The sequence below is a fragment of the Rhinopithecus bieti genome, unplaced genomic scaffold (genome assembly GCF_001698545.2).
Source record: "Rhinopithecus bieti isolate Rb0 unplaced genomic scaffold, ASM169854v2 scaffold_39870, whole genome shotgun sequence".
NCBI classification, from domain to species: domain Eukaryota; kingdom Metazoa; phylum Chordata; class Mammalia; order Primates; family Cercopithecidae; genus Rhinopithecus; species Rhinopithecus bieti.
In genome coordinates, this window is record NW_016817144.1 from 2,048,078 (window position 1) to 2,062,750 (window position 14,673).

A 14,673-nucleotide genomic window follows, 5' to 3' on the forward strand; every position below is an offset into this window, starting at 1 on the left:
AGTAGGGAGACATGGGAATCAAAAGGAAGGCTGTATTACTGTTTGCCTGTATTTCTAAGCTTTTTAAAAAAGTGTTTCCTTCTGCTGGCAGGTCTTGATTTTGATTTTCTATTTTATAAGTTTTGTGGATATTGGATTCTTTTCTGTTCATGATTATCCATTAGATTTTTCTGAACAAGTAATAGCCAGTGACTGTGTGGGAAGTGGTAGTGGGTGGCTTACTTTATTTCTTGGTGGCAGTCCCTTGTAGTCGCAGCTACTTGGGAGGCTGAGGCAGGAGAATGGTGTAAACCCGGGAGGCGGAGCTTGCAGTGAGCCGAGATCACACCACTGCACTCCAGCCTGGGTGACAGAGCGAGACTCTGTCTCAAAAAAATTAATTAATTTGTTAATTAATCTTAAAAAAAAAGAGTTGTACAAGAGAAAAAAGATAACTGTAGTGACAGTTTATTACTTTATTTCCTCCTCTGCTACACTGAAGTTTAATTTCTTTAACAAACGGTGCCTTTTGTGGTTGTTAGCCTGGCTTGTCTTCTTTTTTTTTTGAGATAGAATTTCGCTCTTGTCACCCAGGCTGGAGTGCAGTGGCATGATCTCAGCTCACTGCAACCTCCGCCTCCTGGGTTCAAGAGATCCTCCTGCTTCAGCCTCCTGAATAGCTGGGATTACAGTCACCCACCACTATGCCCTGCTAAGTTTTATATTTTTAGTAGAGACAGGGTTTCACCATGTTGGCCAGGCTGGTCTTGAACTCCTGACCTCAGGTAATCTGCCTGCCTTGGCCTCCCAAAATGCTGGGATTACAGGCGAGAGCCATAGCGCCCGGCCATGGCTTGTCTTCTTTTGATTCTTTGATTCTGTCTTGTTTCTGTAGGGCCCTTATCTTCAGCTGCTTTTTTCTTTCCCTTTATCATGAACAACGTTCCTTCAAAGGTGCTTCTCTCTACCTCAGAAGTGATTCCTTCCTAGAACTGCCTTTCTGGTTTCTTCGTAGTTTCCAAGCTCCTCCTTTTGTGCCCATCTCTGGCACTTTGAGCCATTAAGTTTTTTTGTGTGGCCTGCCTAAGGTAGGCCACTCTTCTTTGACAGGTCATTGTTTGATGATATTTAGTTCCACCACTACTAGGACCCTGAGTACTTTCCTTTTTTCCCCCGTGCTACCACTCTGGTTTGGCTCAGGATCTAATTCTGCTGATTTGGTATCTTTATTTAGCCACCTACGTGTTAATCCAGGGATTTGTATTCTCTTTCTCCTTTTTATGATGTAGTCATGAATGATGGGCATTTTTATTTGGTCTCTTTATCAATCTGTATGGGTCTTTGAAGGATGGGGAGAGACATTTAAATTCATACAGTTGCCATTACCTTTTAGAAACTGGCGTTCACATGAAAGAAAATTGTTTTGTGTATTTCCTTTAATCTAGATGCTAAAATAATTATACTTTATATCCTGTCTATTGCTATACTCTTTTTAAGTTTTACTTGATTACATTCTACTATAAATGTTATGACTTCTTCATTTTTTGATTGATTCTTCATTCACCCTTATCTTTATTGTCAAATTGGATGTGAATTGTTCATTTTCAAGAATTATTAACCATAATAAATAATTTGGGGAGCTTTTTGAAAACACAATGGGATTTTGGAGAAGTAGAATCCAGTAATTTATATTTGAAATATTTATCATTTGATCCTCATAGTACACTCTAGGATGTTAAAAGAAAACCCCTAAAGAAATTAAACTCAACAGAGTTTAGTGAGCAAAGAATGATTCATGGATCAGGCAGCCCCTGAATCATAATAGGTTCAGAGAAGCTGCAGCACTACTGGATGATTGAAGATTTATGGACAGAAGAAGGATAGTGACGTACGAAAAATGGAAGCGAGGTACAGAAACAGCAGGATTGGTTACAGCTCTGCTTTTGCCTTATTTGAATCTGGTTTGAACAATTGATTGCCTTGGGCCAAAACTCAGTGAGTGGCACAAGAGTAGGCTGTAGTCTGTGTATACATCCAGTTAGGTTACAGTTCACCATGTATGGAGAAATTAGGCTGAATTAAAAATATGTGAGGAGGCAGCTTTAGGTTAATCTTAATTTAACAAGGGTAAGAACCCCTACCCTAGGTTGAAGTGATGGTTAGTGTTCATATACTTTGTGAGATTATCCATGTAGTAATTTGTAGGTTTGTGATATGAAGAAATTAGACTTTCATGGTAATGATTTTTAATTATTACTTTATTTATGAGTGAAATAGTAGAGATAACTATCAGTATGTCTACTTTATCATATAGTATATTCATGTAATAAATACTTTATTGAAAGGCTACTATACATTAGATATTGTGCTAGGTACCAGAGATACAGAACTGAGAAGACATCATCCCTGTATTCCTTCTGTTCAAAGAGAGAGATGTGGAGACATACTGATAAACACTCAAAGTATTACATAAGGGCTATGAGAGAGTGGACATGGGATACTTTAGGAGCTGATAAGAAGGTGGAATTAGGTACAGGTTACTCCTTTCTCTCCTCTTGTTTCTTCCTTCTTTCCAAAGAAATATTCATTGGGCGCTGAGTTGGGTGTTAGGGATAGAGTGGTGAACAGGGCAGTCATGGTCTCTGCTTTCAGAGTCCACACTGTTTCGAAACAGGGAGATGCCAGATTGTAAAAGGGAACCAGCATCCAGGGTACTACTGGAGTAGTAGGAACTAAGTTTCCTGGGGAAGATGATTTTTAAACTGTGAGTCTTGAGTAAGTTAACCATGTGTAGAAGTTGGGGGAATGATCTTACAGGTTGCAAAGACTCAGACATGGGAGACTGTGTAGTGCTTTTAAATTAAAACCAGTTGTCTGATGTCCTGGGAATGTGGGGTATGGTGGAGATAGATGAATCTGAAAGGGAGATTTAGGGGGAGTCACAAAGGAATTTTGTGTTCTCTTTGCTATTGGAAAGGTATGTTTAAGGATTCATATACCAAATACATCTGGGAGTGCAGTGATTAAATTGAGACTCTAAGAACAAATAGGTATGTGCTTATAGGGTTTGGAGGGCTGGGCAGAGAAATTCAGAGGTGGACAGGCATGAGAACATCTGCCATGTTCTGGTAATATAAGGCATTGTGGATCCTGGGAGCATAAAATGTGAGGTGAAGGGTAATGGAAGATGAGAGTGGGCAGTTAGGCAGTGAGAGGATCATGTAGGTTCATTTTGGCATGCAAAGGAGTTTATGTTTTATATTTTATTTGTAGGGAGCCACTAAAAATGTATCATACAATACTCATTCTAAAAATGAATTAAATATTAAGAAATCTAGAAAATATTTCATATGGCAACTTAATTCTGTATTTTATCAAATAATAATTAAAACTCCAAAATTAATAAATCCTTATTTTGTTTTATTTTTAAATTTTCAGATAGAAAATCCTCGATACCTGAGACAGAAGCCTATCCCACTTTCTCTGGTATGTGAGAAATCCATTGGACTTTTTCTAGGGGCAGGTATTTTAAAATAAAATAATCACCAAGTTATTTATAGAAAATAATGCAGATCTACATTAGGAAAGATAATTGAATTTATCACTTGGAAGTGATTTTTTCCTGCAATGTTAGTACTATTTTGGTATGGGCTGCAGGCAATTTAGGAGTTTTCTTTGGGATTAAGGATAAACCAGATCTTAAAACGTATTAAATAATTCCTGTTCATTCAGCAGATGACACCGAAATTCAGCCTGAGAAAATCCAGCAGTTTCCATGATGATCATTTTCTCTCTCGAATACGTGAGAAAGAGGTAGGATTGAGATATTGCTGATAAACCCAATTGATAATATAGTTTTAATATTTTATATAATCTAGGTTTTCAGGTTTTAGTTAAAATAATGGTATATTCTAGGAAGAGGTTATATTTGAAACAAATATGAAACGTGATGCATGGTAGGCAGGGTTTGTCTTTCTGTTTTGTCTTTTGTTTTTTGTTTTTTTCTAGAGATAGAGTCTGCCTTTTGCCCGGCTGGAGTGCAGTGGTACGATCAGAGCTCACTGGGATCAAGCAGTCCTCCCATTTCAGCCTTCTAAGTAGCCAAGACTATAGCTGTGCCACCACGTCCAGCTAATTAAAATTTTTTTTTGGTAGAGGTGGGATCTTACTGTTTTTCCCAGGCTGGTCTTGAGCTGTTGGCCTCAAGCGATCCTCCTGCCTTGACTTCTCAAAGCATTAGTATTACAGGCATGAGGCACCATACCTGGACAAAATAGTATATGTTTACTGTGTACAACGTGATGTTTTGAAATATGTACACATTGTCAAATGGCTAAATTGAGCTTGTTATATGAATTACCTCACCGACTTATCATTTTTTTTGTAATGAGAATACTTAAAATGTACTCTCATAGTGATTTTTGAAATACAATCCATTGTTATTAACTAAAGTTGCTATGCTGTACAATAGATCTCTAGAACTGATTTCTCTCATTTAACTTAAATTTTGTATCCTTTGACCAGTATCTCCCAACTCCACTCCTTGTCGCCTGGCCTCATAACCACCATTTTTTTACTTTTGTGAGTTCATCTTTTTTGGAATCCACATATAAGTGAGATCATGTGGTATTTACCTTTCTGTGCCTGGCTTATTTGACTTAACATAGTGTTCTCTAGGTTCATCCATGTTGTACTAAATGACAAGATTTCCTTCTTTTTGAAAACTGAATAACATTTCATTGTGTGTGTGTGTGTATATATCACATTTTCTTCATTTGTTTGTTGATGGACACTTTATATTGATTCTATATCTTGGCTATTGCTGCAGTGAACATTGGGATGCAGATAGCTCTTCAATATACCGATTTCATTTTCTTTGGATTTATACCTAATAGTGAGATTGCTGGATCATATATTTCTATTTTTAATTTTTCAAGGAACCTTCATGTTGTTTTTCTATAATGGCTGCACTGATTTACATTACTGCTAACACTGGGCAAGGGTTCTCTTTTCTCCACATCCCCTCTAATACTGATCTTTTCTCTTTTTGGGCCGCTGGGGCGCCAATATCCAATTCCTAGCCAGGAACCTTAGTCTGTAGGGGCTGGTCTGGCTGTTTTTGTTGATAGCCCTTCTAATAGGTGTGACGTGATATCTCAATATTGTTTTAATCAGCATTTCTCTGATGATTAGGAATGTTGGGCAGTTTTTCATGTATCTGGTGGCTATTTGCGTGTCTTCTTTTGAGAAATGTCTCTTCAGATCCTTTGCCCATTTTAAAATCAGGTTATTAGTGTTCTTACCATTGAGTTGTTTGAGTTCCATATATATTTTGGATATTAACCCCTTATTCAATATATGGCTTGCAAATATTTTTCTTATTGTGTAGGCTGTCTTTTTACTCTGTTGATTGTTTACATCTTTTTATATTGTATAGAAAGAAATTATTGTGGCTATGATATTTAAACAATATATTATCTTCATACTAAAGATATAAGTCATTTCCACAACATTATATTATTAGAGTATTCTGTATTTGACTGTTTACTTACTGTTACTGGTGAGTTTTATCCTTTTATATGTATTTTTTTGTTATTCATTAGTGTCTTCTTCTTTAAGCATCAAGATTTCACTTGAGCATTTTTGTAAGACAAGTCTAGTGGTCATGAACTCCCTAAGGCTTTTTTGTGTCTTAGTACATTTTTATCTTTTCTTTATTTCTCAAAGACTGCTTTGCCACTCACAATATTCTTGGTTGGCAGTTATTGTCTTTCAGTACTTGGAATATGTCATCTTACTCTTTTCTGGCCTGTAAGATTTCCTCCATGAAATCCACTGCTAGTCTTACTGGAAGTTTCTTGTATATAACTTGCTTTTCTCTTGATATTTTCAGAATCCTCCATTTGTTCTTTATATTTGACAGTTTGATTGTAACGTGCCTTGGTATAGTCTTGCTTGAATTAAATCTGATTGGAGACTTTTGACCTTTTTGTACCAGGATATATATATATTTCCCTCAATTTGGAAAGTTTTTAGCTATTATTTCTTTAAACTTTCTACACCTTTGTCTCTTTTTTTCTTCTTTAGCTCCTATGACTTGAATATTTGTTCTTTTGATCCTATCCCATATGTCCCGTAAACTTTCTTCATTCCTTTCCAGTCTTCTTCCTATTTCTTCTCTGACTGCGTATTTTCTAATAGCCTGTATATTTGAGTTTACAGAATTTTTTTTTTGTTTTGCTTGATCAATTTGGTTGTGAATGCTTTCTGTTATATTTTTCTTTTCATTCATTTTCAGCTCCAGAATTTGATTTTTAAAAAAATTTCTCTGTTAAATTTTCCATTTTGTACACTTACTGTTTTTCTGATTTCGTTAAATTATTTCTCTGTATTTTCTTGAAGCTGACTGAGCTTCGTTAAAACCATTAGTGTGAATTATTTGTCAGGCAGTTTATATATTTTCATTTCTTTGGGGTCAGCTATTGGGAGATTATTTTCTTTTGCTGGGGTGATGTCTCCTTGTTTTTTTATGTTGCTTGTTGCTTTATGTTGGTGTCTGCACATTTGAAGAAGTAGGAAATTACTATAGTCTTTGTAGACTGGCTTCATTTGAGAAAGCCAGTCACTATTCAGCCTGTCCAGAAACTCTGGGCAGGCTGTTTGGCCTATTGGTAGGCTCTCTCCTACATCCTCAGGCAGAGTCAGAAAGTGGGTGGGCCTGGTATCCTGGTCCTCATGTTTGAGCTTGGAGCCTGGATCCACTGGGTAGATGTGTTGTTTTGGTCCATGGGAGTGAGCTTGGAGTCTGGGTCTGTATGGTAAGCCTGAAATCTGTATCCACCAGGGCTAGCCTGAAGCCTGGATCCACAAGGGCTGACCTGGTTCTAGGGTGGGTTTAAGCCAGAATCTGCAGGGGTCGGACAGATTCTGGGATGGGCCTGGTTCTTTGGTTCACTGGGACAGACGTGGGGCCTGAGTGTGCAGGGGTGGGCTTGGGTCATGATTCTGTAGGGATGGACCTGGAATCTTAGTTTCTGAGGGCTGGCTTGGCACCAGAGTTTATTGGGATGAGCCTGGACCCTGGGTCTGTTAGTCAGGCCTGGACCCTGAGTCTCCTGGAATGTGGGATCACAGGGGTTAATATGGATATTGGGGCCCCAGTGGCCAGCCTGGGATCTGGGCCAGAGGTGTTGACTGGGAGGTTGGGTGGGTCTAAAGCATGGGATTGTGTTGGCTGACCTGGCTCTGAATCCTGGGTTATGCTTGGAGCTTGGGGCCAGATGGGCTGGCCTGTCATTGGGTATGTCTGGAACCTATATTCACATGGGCCAGCATGGAGGCTGAGTCTGTGGGTGCTGGCCTGATGACTAGGGATTCTGGGGGCTTGCCTGGTTCCTGGGTAGGCCTGAAACCTGAAGTTGTCGGGGCCAGCATTGTGCTGTGAATAGTCTGGAGCACAAAGTCGCTGGGCCTGCCTGGCAATGTGGTGAGTCCAGAGACTTGAGTCTGCTGGGCTGGCTTTGGAACCTGGGACTGTGGGATCTTGCATTGTGCCAAGTTAGGCCTAGAGGTTCAGTCTATGGGTACTGACCTGGAGTCTTGGGTCTTGGGAGCTGACCTGGAGCCTGGGGCTACAGAGGCTAGCCAGGAACCTTAGTCTGTAAGGGCTGGTCTGGCTCTGGGGTGGAGCTGAAGCTTAGGCTGCTGGGGTCAGTCTAGCACTAGGGTTAGTTTGGATGCTGTGGCTGCTGGGATCAGCATGGGGTGGGGGTGGACCCAGGGACTAAATCTACTGGGCCAGTCTGGAGCCTGGGGCTGTGAGATTTTCCTTGTACCAGGGTGGATTTGCAGGGTCAGTCATGGGGTACTGGCTGGGAGTCTAGGGCTGAAGAGTCCTGCCTGGTCCTGCGTTTTACTGGGACTGACCTGGCACTGGGGTCTGAGTTACGTCTAGTGCTCACCTTTCTTTCCTCCTCCCAAGTGGAGGGTCTCTCCAAGCTTTACTCTCTGGAGTTGGGGGAGGGGTGATGTGAGTATTTTAAAATCTGCAGCCTCAGACTGCAGAGTAAAACTGTCCTTTCTACATTCTGTGTTATGTCTTTTCCTATTTTGTGCTATATTTCACCTTGTTTGCTTAGCTCTTATGAAGGTATTTTTGTACATGTTTATGTTCAAATTGATTTTTCTGTGGAGGGACAAGGGCTTGAAAGTCCTAGTCTGCCATCTTGCTGACATCAGACTCAGGGTTTTCTTTCTTGTGTAATCCTGGTGTTAAAAAAACTGTTGTAATAAAAGCAAATGACATTTTAAAAAGCAAATTTGGGAGTAATATTTCTTATACTCAGACATACCTTCCTTTGAGCTCTTGTTTTGAATTTCTTTTCTAAAATTGTCATTCATTAATTATAAAATCATTTTGAGTCATTCCCAACTATTTTCCTTTTAATTTTATTTTGTATTAATTCTTACTATTGAGGCTGCTTACCATAAAATAATTAAACGAACTGAAAGGAAGTGGTCACTTGAAAATTTTGTTGATGACAACTTGGGGCAGGAGTCAACATACCAATGCCACCCACATATGTTTTCAAAGAAAAAACATTTGAAGCTATCATGCATTGCATCAGAAATTCATTTTTAAATGTGTTTGATTTTGTTTTTCCTAAATCCTTATGTTTTGTTTTCTTTTGGGCATACTATAAAATATTTGAGGCATCATTGAGAAGTTTGCATTTAATCGTAAACTTATTCCATATATTAAAAGATATTCACTGTACATTTTCTAAAATAATCCTTTGTGCAATTACATAGTCATTTCTGACTTATTTTGATGAAGTTTTTTAAATCATATTTTTCTCCATTGTACAATATTTAATAGTATCTGCTGATTTGCCCCTGTGTAAAACTATGTTAGTTTCATCTATCTTTTAAATTAGCATGTCTAATTATAAAAGAAAGTATGTAGATTTTATTAAAGACACTTTGGGAAATAGAGACATATGTAAGGAGGGAAATAAAATCACCTATAGAATCAACACCTAGAAATAAAAAATACTGGTAATATATTCTATGTTTTTTTCTTCTTTTCTCTGTGTGTTCTATAAACATATGTTTTTCTTTAGAAAATTGGTATGGCCAGGCATGGTCGTTCACGCCTGTAATCCCAGCACTTTAGGAGGCCGAGGCGGGCACTCACCAGGTCCGGAAATCGAGACCATCCTGGCTAACACGATGAAACCCTGTCTCTACTAAAAAAATACAAAAAATTACTCGGGCTTGGTGGCGGGCGCCTATAGTCCCAGCTACTAGGGAGGATGAGGCAGGAGAACGACATGAACCTGGGAGGCGGAGCTTGCAGTGAGCCGAGATCACTCCACTGCACTCCAGCCTAGGCGACAGAGCGAGACTCCGTCTCAAAAAAAAAGAAAATCTTATGTCTACTTGTTTAAATCCCTTTTATTCAACATTCAATTGTCGGTATACGGATGAATGCTCTTCTGTTTTGAAGTTTGTTAGAGCCTTACATGTCCCTATAAAACAACTCTTGTGCATGTTCTCATCTAAAAATGTCTTTATTGTTGCTGGGTAATATTTTTAAAACCATAAATAGTATTCTTTTAAGTGAGTCAACTTTATCTAAAATTAAATATTAGCTCTCAAGTATTTAATCATCACTTTCTCAACTCATTCTTCAGAGATAATTATTGTTGAAAATTTAATGGGTATTCTCTTTAAAATTCTTAGGATTACTTCATTCTTAAGTAAAATTAGATCATATACTACATATAGACCATTTCATTGCTTTTTTTTTGAGACTGAGTCTCGCTCTGTCACCCAGGCTGGAGTACAGTGGCATAATTTCAGCTCACTGTAACCTCTGCCTCCCGGATTCAAGCGGTTCTCCTTCCTCAGCCTCCTGAGTAGCTGGGATTGCAGGTGTGTGCCACCATGCCTGCTATTTTTTGTATTTTTAGTAGAGACGCGGTTTCACCATGTTGCTCAGGCTGGTCTCAAGCTCCTGACCTTATGATCCGTCTGCCTCGGCCTCCCAAAGTGTTGGAATTATAGGCGTGAGCCACCGTGCCTGGCCTATTTCATTGCTTTTTGACTGACATATATATTCTGATGATTTTTTCCATATCGGAAATATCACCCCATTCTTATTCATAATTGCATAAATTTTATTTTACTGATATTTCACATTTTATTAAGCTATTGATGCATATAGGCCGTTTAGAGTATTTTTCTATAACAAATGGTATTTCAAGAATACCCCTGTCCATATCTTTGTGTATTATGTGTCTTTTCTTGCAGAATAAATTATGTGAAATGGAATAGCTCAGTCACGGGGTGGCACATTTACATTTTAGATTGACATTGACAAGTTGTCCTTAAAATAAGGTTATGTCTGCGTAGTGCTGCAGGCATGGGAGTGCATGGAGTGTTGGCTAGTGGATATAGAGTTTCTTTTTAGGGTTATTAAAATGTTCTAAAATTAGATTGTGCTAATGGTTGTATAACTCTCTGATATATTAAAAACCTTTGATTTGTATTGTTCAAATGTTTGAATTTTATGATATATAAATTATATTTCAATAAAACTGTTAAAAAGGGTTATGTCTATTTAAGTAAACATTAATAGTATAGAGAGTCTCTTTTTCCATTTTGTTATCAATGCTGGAGCAATTTGCATGTTAAAGTATCACTTCTTTTTTATATGTCTTTCAAGTATTTTCTCTGTAAATGTCTTTTGATTTATGCTACTTTTAGTGTAGAGAAGGTTTCTTCTATTTTAACTTTTAAAATTAATTTTGAATTTTTGTGGGTACATAGTAGGTGTATATATTTGTGGGTTACATGAGATATTTTGATACAGGCCTGTGATGCATAATAATCACATCAGGATAAATGGGGTATCCATCATCTAAGGCATTTATCCTTTGTGTTACAAACAATCTATACTCGTTTAGTTATTTTAAAATGTACAATTAAATTATTTTTTGACTATAGTCACCTTATTGTTCCAGCAAATTATAGGTCTTCTTCATTCTTTCTACTTTTTATACCCATTAACCATCCCAACTCCCCTGCTACCTTCCCACCACCCTTCCCAGCCCTTAATAACCATCATTCTATTCTCTACCTCCATGAGTTCAATTGTTTTTACTTTTTAGCTTCCACAAATAAATGAGAACATATGAAGTTTGTCTTTCTGTGCTTGGCTTATTTCACTGAACATAGTGACCTCCAATTCTATCCATGTTGTTGCAAATGACAGGATCTCATTCTTTTTAATGGCTGAGTAGTACTCCATTGTGTATGTGTACCACATTTTCCTTATCCATTCATCTGCTGATGGATACTTAGCTTGCTTCTAAATCTTCACTATTGTTATTAGTGCTGCAATAAACATGGGAGTGCAAATATCTCTTCAGTATACTGATTTTCTTTTTTTAGAGTATATACCTTGGAGTGGGATTGGTGGATTGGTAGTTCTATTTTTATTTTCTTTTGAGGAACCTCCATTGTGGTTGTATTAATTTACATTCCCACCAACCCAGTGTGCAAAGGTTCTCTTTTTTCCACATCGTTGCCAGCATTTGTTATTACTTATCTTTTGGATAAAAGGCATTTTAACTGGACTGAAATGATATCTCATGGTAGTTTTGATTTGCATGAGAAGTTTTCTTTTAAATAGTTGCATCTGTCAGCCTTTTCTCTAGGCTTCTGGTTTTTATATCATGCTTAGAAAAGCCTTTCACCTTCCAACATAACAAAAAATTACCTCTTTTTTTGGTCTGTTTAAAATTTTATTTTCTATTTAAATATTAGATCTCTTTCAGAGGTTTTGCTATAAATACTGATAATAATCTTTGTTGGTCAGTTCTTTTTTTTGTTTTGTTTTGTTTTTGGAGATGGAGTCTCGCTCAGTCGCCCAGGCTGGAGTGTGGAGTGCAGTGGCGCGATCTCAGCTCGCTGCAACCTCCGCCTCCCAGGTTCAAGCAATTCTCCTCCCTTAGACTCCTGAGTAGCTGGGATTACAGGTGCTCGCTGCCATGCCCTGCCATTATTTTTGTATTTTTAGTAGAGATGGAGTTTCACTGTGTTGCCCAGGCTGGTTTCAAACTCCTGAGCTCAGGCAGTCTACCTGCCTTGGCCTCCCCAAGTGCTAGGATTACAGGCATGAGTCACCACACCTGACCTCATTAGTCAGTTCTTAATGGTATAAAATACAAATTTAGGAGTTTGAAATACTTATATTAAAGGATCCAGTAAGTCTGGAGATAATTGATACCAATGTTGTACTGACTGTAGAGTTCATCTGTGTCATTGTATTAGTCCGTTCTCATGCTGCTAATAAAGACATACCCAAGGCCAGGTAATTTATAATGAAAAAGAGGTTTAATGGACTCATAGTTCCATATGGCTGGGAGGCCTCACAATCATGGCGAAAGGCAAAAGAGGAGCAAAGGCACATCTTACATGGTGGCAGGTGAGAGAGCATGTGCAGGAAAACTGCCCTTTATAAAACCATCAGATCTCATGAGACTTACTCACCATCATGAGAACAGCATGAGGAAAATCTGACCTGATGATTCAATTGCCTCTCACTGGGTCCCTCCCATGACACATGGGAATGATGGTTGCTACAGCTCAAGATGATATTTGGGTGAGGACACAGCCAAACCATATCAGTCATGAAGCATTTATTAAGGTATTTAATTTTGTTGAAGTTTTAGATAGTCTTAAAATATTTAACTAGCCTTTAGAAATGGAGCTATTTAATAAACTACAACTTCCATTTTAGATTCATAATTGTTCAGAAGATGCCTTAGATGTTACATGAGTAAAATATGTAAAATTACTAATTGAATTAATGCAATTATTTAACCTAATTTACTAATTAATATTAATTTAATATTACTATTAATATCGAATTTTATTGGAGTTAAAGAATTACAGTGGTTTGTTTTGGTGGCTACAGATACACATATAAAAAATTTTTTTTTTGAGACAGAGTCTTGCTCTGTTGCCCGGGAGTACAACAGCCTTGGAAGGCTGTTGTTCCTCAGCCTTCCAAGTAGCTGGGATTACAGGCACACGCCACCACGTCCGGCTAGTTTTTGTAGTTTTAGTAGACACAGGTTTCGCCATGTTGGCCAGGCTGGACTTGAACTCCTAACCTGAGGTGATCCACCGCCTCAGCATCCCAAAGTGCTAGGATTACAGGCATGAGCCACCGCACCTGACCCACATATTAAATATTTTAAGATATTCTTAAAAATTTTCGATTTATTTTGGACATATTTCTCATATGTTATGGGAAAACGTATGTTCAGTGACAGTGATCCTTTATTTTAACTTCAGCCTATCACTCACAAACATACGTGGACTTGCTTGCCTTTGTAATTGCTAACACATTTTCTCTGATATCGACATCACAGAATTGTGTGACAGTGAGCGTCATCAAGCAGTGGGTCTTTCTTTCTTTCTTTCTTTTTTTAGTAATCTGAAAAAAGGCTTTTTGACATTATGACATTTGGAAAAGTGTTTTCACTGAAAATGAGAGAAGAGACAGCACAACAAGAAGAGGTCAGTTTTCAGAGCAACTGTCAGTTTTCAGAGAACAGATGGTAGAAATGGCTCCTTTGGTAAAAGGCGAAGGATTTATACAATCTGAAGAGAAACCAGAGTATAAAATTCCTCTTTTTGTGAAATAAAATAGAAAATTTCCTTTGAACTTTCTTTTCACTCATATTGAATGTTTCTATCTATTGCCTAAAAAGAGATGTTGCTTCTTTCTTACATGCCAAATAGGCCTTTTTTTTTTTCCTGAGATGGAGTCTCGCTCTGTTGCCCAGGCTGGTGTGCAGTGGCACGATCTTGTCTCATCACAACCTCCGCCTCCCGGGTCCATGCCAGTCTCCTGCCTCAGCCTCCTGAGTAGCTGGGACTACAGATGCTCGCCACCATGCCCAGCTAATTTTTGTATTTTTAGTAGAGACAGCGTTTCACCATGTTGGCTAGGCTGGTCTTGAACTCCTGACCTTGTGATCTGCCTGCCTCAGCCTCCCAGAGTGCTGGGATTACAGGCGTGAACCACTGTGCTCGGAATTAGGCCTTTTTTTTTTTTTTTTTTTTGTCTATGAGTCTGTTAGTCAAATGTATAATTTAAATAACTCTAGGATAAAGAAAGCCACAGTTATTAACATAATAAATGAGAGAACAGGAATAGATTTCTTATGAAACATAGCATTCAGATATGCACAATGTCACATAATTTGATAAATAATTGTACAAAGGAATGCCATTGTAAATGCCACCCAGGCAAGAATTAGGTAATTGCCAATATCCTAAGAAGCCTCCTGTCTGACCATTTGTAATCATACTCTCTTCTATCTTTCCTAGAAGTAACCACTATTCTGATTTTTCTGATGATAATTTTCACCTATTTGTTTTTTTAATATTGATTTTAGCATTAATACCTGCATCTTTGAAAATTGAAATATTTTTATTTTACCAGATTTTGAACTTTGTATGAAGAAAACTAAACTTTTGGTTTATTTTTATTTTTTATTTTATTTATTTATTTCTTTTATTATGCTTTAAGTTCTGGGGTACATGTGCAGAATGTGCAGGTTTGTTACATAGGTATACACGTGCCATGGTGGTTTGCTGTACTCATCAACCTGT

The 14,673-nt window shown here is 37.9% G+C and overlaps 1 protein-coding gene across 1 annotated transcript in view; it reads left to right on the plus strand.

Annotated features, from left to right (window-relative positions):
* The window catches only part of CEP112 (centrosomal protein 112), a 567,381-nt gene that overhangs the window by 91,507 nt on the left and 461,201 nt on the right, over nt 1-14,673 (plus strand). The window contains exons 7-9 of the mRNA XM_017855828.1: nt 3,418-3,465; nt 3,715-3,792; nt 3,895-3,935. Of these exons, the coding sequence (XP_017711317.1) occupies nt 3,418-3,465; nt 3,715-3,792; nt 3,895-3,935 (167 nt within the window). The remainder of the gene's footprint in view (nt 1-3,417; nt 3,466-3,714; nt 3,793-3,894; nt 3,936-14,673) is intronic.